This window comes from Mirounga angustirostris, unplaced genomic scaffold (assembly GCF_029215605.1).
Source record: "Mirounga angustirostris isolate CCGP_5_RB_7025 unplaced genomic scaffold, mMirAng1.0.hap1 SCAF_7, whole genome shotgun sequence".
In the NCBI taxonomy this organism is placed as follows: Eukaryota; Metazoa; Chordata; class Mammalia; order Carnivora; family Phocidae; genus Mirounga; species Mirounga angustirostris.
In genome coordinates, this window is record NW_026991715.1 from 129706057 (window position 1) to 129713497 (window position 7441).

General features: G+C 41.7%; 1 protein-coding gene across 8 annotated transcripts in view; it reads left to right on the top strand.

Annotated features, from left to right (window-relative positions):
• Positions 1-2308, top strand: part of DROSHA (drosha ribonuclease III) — a 120272-nt gene extending 117964 nt beyond the window's left edge. For all 8 annotated transcript variants that reach the window (XM_045863136.2, XM_045863085.3, XM_045863093.3 and 5 more), the window contains one exon: positions 1234-2308. In XM_045863136.2, the coding sequence (XP_045719092.1) occupies positions 1234-1364 (131 nt within the window). In that variant the 3' untranslated portion in view covers positions 1365-2308. The remainder of the gene's footprint in view (positions 1-1233) is intronic.
• Positions 2309-7441: the final 5133 nt, after the last annotated feature.

Genomic DNA, 7441 nt, shown 5'->3' on the forward strand with positions numbered 1-7441 from the left:
TGTCATTTATACAGATGTCATGATGTATCTCTTCTGTTTAAAATCAGTGACTCAGATATACAAGGTCTTTACTGATTCACCGCCTGCCTCTCAGATGCTTTTCCTACCACCCTGTTCCTGTCCCTTCTCTCACTTGGGGGGAGGATGGAACACTATATAAAAAGAGGGGGAATAATTTAGGAATTTGCTATATATTTATATCCACTTTTATTATGCTTCAATCTTAAAAAACAAACGTGCTCTTCTCCAAACATGCCATGCTCTCTCACATCTCTGAATCTTCATATTTTTAAATATGAAGTAGGAACTCTTTTATGTAACAACCCCTTACCTGGTTCGGGAGAAGAGTGTCCTTTTCCCTCTGTGTTACCAGGTAACTTGGGTGGCTCTCATACATGCATGCATCCCTCTGTGACGTTTGCTGTTGAAGTATGTGCTTGATGACTAAGTGTATAAATGACTCCTGTTATTGTTCCATCCTTGATTTCTACTCCGTCTCTGTACTTGGTATATGCCACAAAGGACAACTGAGTCGTAGAATGTTTAGATCTTAGCCAAGATTTCCACTGTGTCTAAGATTCTTGCACAGGGTCAAATATCAACCTAAATGTAGCTTAAACTATACCATTGAGTGACATATTTCCTTTAACCAAATAAAAATGCTCTACCTGCATTGCTGTTGCTGACATAGCCCTGGGTATCTCATGGTAAACTATAAAAATAGAATGATCAGAAATAATGACAACGCTTCTGTCCATCAAATCTTTTTCCTTTTTCAGGAATTTTAATTCTTGGTAACTAATGGTGTGATAATACCATTATTTGTTTGGAGTTTTTGGTTTGAGCTTTGCAAAAAATACACAAGTCCATCGGACTACATTCTGTAACCTCTCTGACAATCACTTCTTACTAGGAGAACCCTGTTAAAACACTTACCTACCTGGAACCATTCTGAAACCACACATCTGTGTTTTAACATTCTTATATGTTTTGCTGCCTTTTAATACTCAAGTTCACATCAGATACCGCAATCTAGCATTAGGGTGCTGGTGCAGACTACCAGTGGGTTTCTGAATGACAAAAGACTGAGGGAAGACGCCGAGCAGTTGTTTGCCTCTTGCCTTAGAATATACAACTCTCTGTTTCTTGTGAATGTGTGTGTGTTTAGTTTGCATCATTCTTTGCACCAGAGGCTACCCTTTATTGAGTATAAAATGTATCTCCTCGTGTCAGATAACTTTCCCCAGATGGCCCATCAGAAGCGGTTCATTGAACGGAAGTACAGACAAGAGTTAAAAGAAATGAGGTGGGAAAGAGAGCATCAAGAGAAAGAGCCAGATGAGACTGAAGACATAAAGAAATAAAGGAGGGCCCGGAAGTGGTGGCGTATTTACTTGCTTAACAACTGTGACTGTTGCCCATCGAGATCTAGCCTAGTTTTCCTACAGACAATGAATGAAGTGTGCCTGTTGAAATAAAACACAAAGTCAAATCGCTATTGTTGTTTTACTGATCTAATATGCTGTTTTTAGCTGGATGGTCTTTTACAAAGTAATTGATTTCTCTTCTATTTAATGGAAAACTTCACTTTGGTGGATGTGCATATTCCCTTTTATTTTGTTCTTTAAACAATAAAATTAAAAAAGCATCTTCTATGTGGAATAGATCCTGTTTTTCTATCTCTGTCTGAGATGGTGACACAAGACTTCAGCTGACAAGTGAAAAATTCACCTCACCAGATATTTGGGCTACACTCAATTAACATCTGTACTTTTGGAAATCTCTGGATTATTAACTAGATTTTTCAGCTTTCATCTGGATGTTTATCGTCTTCTCAACTGCAAACACTGAACTTACCCCTCGTGAAGCAGTGGATCCTTTGAAGAAGGGATCCCTTTAATGTTTAACTGACAGGTGGGAGTGGGTAAAGACATATTTGAGTCACATATATTCTTTGAATCGTTAGAATAGAGGGAGAAATCATGATTCTAAGCCAGATGACACTTTAAATCAGATACTCTAACCCTGGGGTCAGTGGACGCTTTAAGAAGTTTATAGACAGACTTGGAAGTCTCAGAACCTCCTGAAATTGTGTTTGATTTTATGTGTGTGGGGATGGGAGAGGAAGGTTGGGAGCGGGCGGGGAGCAAGATGAGGAGTCTTCATAGCTTTCATCAGCTTGAAGTGGTCCTTGCAGCAAAGGGCTAACATTACATTAAAAGACATGACATTTTTTAAAAATGTTATTTTAAACTGAATATCACTTGTTTCTTATTAATAAAGGCAAAACCTCTTTTTTAAAAACAAATGTGTTTTCATTCATTATTTTAGCAAATGTATAGTGAGTACCTTCTGTGTATCAGGCATTGTTCTAGGCTTTGGGGCTACAGCAGCGAACAAAATAAAACCCCGTGCCCTCAGGGAGCTAATGTGCTAGTAGAGGAATGAACTCAGTTAGACAAGGAAGTAAAACATATGGCATATGGTGGTGTAGATGATGGCCAAAAAGAAAGCAGGGAGGTGGGATGGGTGCAGTTTTCAGTCAAGTGGTTCAGGAGATCCCCCTGAAAGGGTATTGTTTGAGTTAAGATCTGAAGCTGGAGACGGAATGAGCCTTTCAGATATTTGGAAGGTTTCTTATTTATGTGACTATTAAATGGTACATATGCATGATTGAAAATTTGGAGAATATATTCCTTTTATTAGCAGGAGAAAGAAACAAATGCTACTTTGGAAATACTGTGGAGAAGGTAGAAAGCATAGGCAGAAAAATAAATCACCCATGATTCCATCACCCGGAGCTTTTGTATATTGTCAGACCTTCTGTGTATAGACACATGTACACACATGCACTCCCATGTGCCTTAACAATTACATACCACACATATGGTTTCCATATCCTTTCTTTTTTATTAACTAATACATCATGCATATCTCTCAGTGTTGAGTTCATATTTACATTTATTTGATGGCTGCATATTAATGCATATCCTAAATACCAGTTATGGATGCACTGTAATTTATTGACTAAGGAAAGATGTATAGGTTGTAAGCAATTTGTTGCTGTCATAAATAATGCACACATGTGTACACACATGTATTAGAGAAAGGAGTGAGAGAAGACCTCTCTAGGGTTTCTTAAATTGCTAATCATAAAATGTAAGATAGTACCTGTATGAAAAGGTTGTCCTGGTGCTCCTCCTCCCTACAGATAGCAAGACTGGAAGGGAAGGAATGCTGGATTCATCAGTGGCCTTGAAAATGTTACAAGGGAAAATATTTGAACTTTTTAAGGGAGATTTTATGTATTTATTTGAGAGAGATAGCGTGCCCAGATCATGAGTGGGGGGAGGAGCAAAGGAAGGGGGACAAGCAGACTCCGTGCTGAGTGCAGAGCCCAACATGGGGCTTGATCTTGGGACCTGAGATCACGACCTCAGCCGAAATCGAGTCGGACGCCCAACTGCCTGAGCCACCCAGACGCCCCTGAACTTTTTTTAAACAAGCACTTTCACTAGTCTTCCATATGCATCAAAATAATGCCAAAGCCAATATACTGCTTGGGACTTTTTATCGGACCTTGACTTTTTCTCTCTGTGGTAGTCTGACCTCTTTCATTTTCTTTCTCCATATTAATAGCTCTTGAAACCTGAAGAAATTAAGTCCATAAGACACTAGAGTAACTCACAGTGAAACACAAACACACCATGAGGGCAGGTTAGCTCCAGGGGCTCTATAGAGCAATAATGAGGCCAGCAGCCAAATTCTGTAACTAGGCACATAGACCAATTCAACGTAGCAGGCCACTCTGACCACAGTGTCCCTGCCTCCTACCCAACCCAGCCCAGCCTTCTTACCTTCTAGTTCTGATCATGAGAAGTGCCAGTGAGAGTGTACATTGTTACGTTACTTCAACTGTGCTGTGTTAATTACTCTTGGAGGCTGAATATAAAGGTTCCTTCTCACAGGTCACTTGGGTCCAGTTTGGGAAACAAGTGGTGGTGTGTCTACAGACAGAGGGTCTCCAACTGAGACTGGAGGGGAAGGAGGGAGAGTAGGTCACACAGGAAGGTTCACATAAGAGTTAATATTTGTGAACCTTAAAGATGACAGAGAGTTTGGAACATGGGGGAGGACATGTCCTTCCAAAGGAGCAACAGGATTGGGTGGCAAGAAAATGGGTTAGGATCCTCTTGTATTCCATGGGGGATGTGATGAAGGGCTGTAACATGGCAGTGGGAATGGGACAGAAGAGATTTGAAAGTTACAGAGGCAGTAGAACCTACAGGACATGGAGTAGGGCAAGATGCCTCTATCTCAGCACTGTCGGCACTATTGACATTTTGAAGACGCCACTAGCATCCCTTCCCCCAGTTGTGACAACTGAAAATGTCTCTGGACGTTGCCAAATATCCCCTGGGAGCAAAATCACCCCAGGCTGAGAACCACTGAGGTGAGAGAAAGGAAGTGAGAGAACACCAGGCTAAACTTTGTACAATTGAGTTAAAAGCTGTTTATGGAAAAGCAGAATTAGAAAGATGTTGAGCTTAGTTGGCTGTTGAACTTGAGGGGCCTGAGGAATGTCTTTGGAGATGTTGAATAAGCAGTTGGACATGTGGTTTTGTAGCCCAGGATATTTGAGCTGAAGTACAGATGAGACGTGGACTCAAAGCCTTCAGGGGCATTTGTACCTCTACAGAGGAGAACGTTGGCTTTCCCATGTTGGAGACAGGACATCCTTCCAGTGACGTAGCACTTTGAAACCATAGGCTTCACACCTGAGATAAATGTATACCAGAGAAGGAACTCAACACTCATCCGAGCTATTTCATCTCTAGATGAGATTTTTCTTAAACCAATAGGCTGTTTCGGAATTATTTTTATCATCTTCTTTAAGTTTTGTAAAGTTTTTGTGACATTTCTCTATAGTTACCTTCTACAACGTGAAGAAGGCCCCCTGCGAATTATTCAGGTTTCATGAGATGTTCTGAACTGGGAGTAACAACGTATTTATTAAAGCGTTGCAGCCAAGTTCCCTATAGCTGCTAGCCCCAAATTCTTCACTAGACCTTTATTATTTCTTCTATTTTATGAGGGATGAAATAACGTAATTAGGCATTATAATATTTCTTTTGTATAAATGTCAAAACATTTAAGAGAACAACCTGTGGAAGAGATAAACTTAACTGGCCACCAAGGATTTTTGTTCTTGTAGAATTGTTGTCAGGAAGTCCCTGCCCCACTGGGGACCACATTCCAGCTTCTTTGCATTGAAATGAGGCTGAGTGGCTGGTTCCCACCCCTCGAATGTCAAGAGCTCCTCTTACTCCAATTTACTAACTAGATGTCGGTAATCAGGGAGGGTGACTGAAAGCCACCATCAGTGAGAATGTGAATGGCTGTATGGAACCGAGCCTTTACCCCCACCCTACCACTTGCCCTCCCTTGATAGCGGGGCTCCTGCTTGGACTTTATATAAATGAGAAACAGCAATGTGTTACGCTGTTGAGTTTTGGGGGCTTATCTGTTACAGCAGCTAGCATCACCTCAACTGACGCAATTAATTCTGCGGCAGACACTGAACAACCCAAATCCAATATTTGCCAGCCCAACCACATAAAAAAGAACACATTCACCGACCTGTTACTGGATACTACACTGAACCAGTGCTGACATATTCCTTATTTAATTTTGGTGGGTTTCTTTATGATTCAGAAATGCCCTACTCTTCTATTTTATGATGTTAAAATGTAACAACCATGAAATAGAGTAAATTCTTACCTTTGACTTAGGGGTTGGGGAACATTCATTCTAGGGATTATCAGTGTTTGTAGCATCTACTATATCCTAGGCATGGAAGATTAAAGCAGAGTCCTTGTCCTCAAGGAGTTCACTATTTAGAAAAGGAAACACATACACCCATGTGTGTAAGGTACCAGATAGAGGATCCGAGAGAGTGACTCATTCCTTCTGGAGGAAGGGTGAGAGTTGCAGGAGATCGAACCTCAGTTTGATCTTGGGAAATAAAGTCGGCCTCTGTGACTGTTGAGTCTCCTCACCGTGACAAAAAGTCTCTTTTCAGGTCAAACATAATCGTTCTATTTTTCAACCAATGTGACACCTAACAAAATCATCAAAGACTCCTTACTAACTCCTAATAACCAGTCCATATTCAAATGTACAGCTGGTTTGTCCAAGTAATTATTCAAGCAGGATCCATACATTGCCTCTGGTTTTTATGCCTCTTAAGTCACTTTTAATCTAGAACATTCCTCCACTCCTCTTTTCATAACTAGTTGAAGAAGCCCGGCCAGCTGTTCTGTAGAATGTCGCACATTCTGGATGTGATGCACTGCCTTCTTCTGGCATCGTTTTCTTTTCCCCTTTATTCTCCGTATGAGATCTAAAGGCTTGATTTTAGACTTAGGTTCAAAATTTGTGGCAAATACGGTAATTTTAGCCCTCCCCCGAGGAATAATGATTTCAGCAGTGCCAGTTCTCAGATTCTTTCGGGGTAATAGGTAGTTGCGGTGGTTAATTTTACGTGTCAGTTTGGCTAGGCAAGGGGTGTTTTTTAGGCAGCTTTGTAGTCATTTGTTATATAGCAATGGAAAACAAATACATTCTCATTCTCATTCTCTTTCTAAAGGGTTAATCTCTTCATGTTACTATCTTGTTTAAAATATTTCATGGATTCCCCATTACCTATAAGATAAAGATAAAGGCTGTTAAATTCCGTTGCGACCAGACATCCGCACTTCTGCTGCGTCTTCCCACCCCCGACTCCATCCTGACTGAAAGGTTGCAGATGTTTAAACACATTTTACGTTCCCCTCCAGGATTTTGCACTGCCTGAAATAGGCCACCTCCTTGCTGATTATCTCACTTACTTTTTGGGCACCTGCTCAGGAACTATATCTCCAGCAAGCCTTTCCTTGGGCCTTAAATTTAAGTGTACATCCTTGGGCTCCTTCCTGAATCACTTTGTCATGCCATCTTGTTATAATCTCTTGACTCACACATCTTGCCCCGCTAGACCACCAGCTCCTGGCAGGCGGGACCATCGCTAATTACCGCTGAACCGTTGGGCTCTCTGTCACCATCGGCGGAATAAAAATAACCAGATTCCTCCTTGCCATTCTTCCACAAGGCTCAGCTACCCTAAAGCAAAACTCCGGCTTGCTCCAAGCACCTCCTGCAGGAACTCTCGGGCCAAGGCAGAGAAAACGACCCCTTGGAGACGGCATCTGCACCCTCTCTGGACCTCCTACACTTGGACTTGGTCAGGAGCCCGAGGCTAGAACAGGACGGCACGAGCCCAGGGGAACCCTGCAGGAAGCAGAGGAACTAGCTCATCCTCTCTTGTCTTCCCGGAGCTGTTGCTTTCACCCCCTCTCCAAGGCGGGGGGCTCACATACATGGACAAGACAAAAGAATAGCT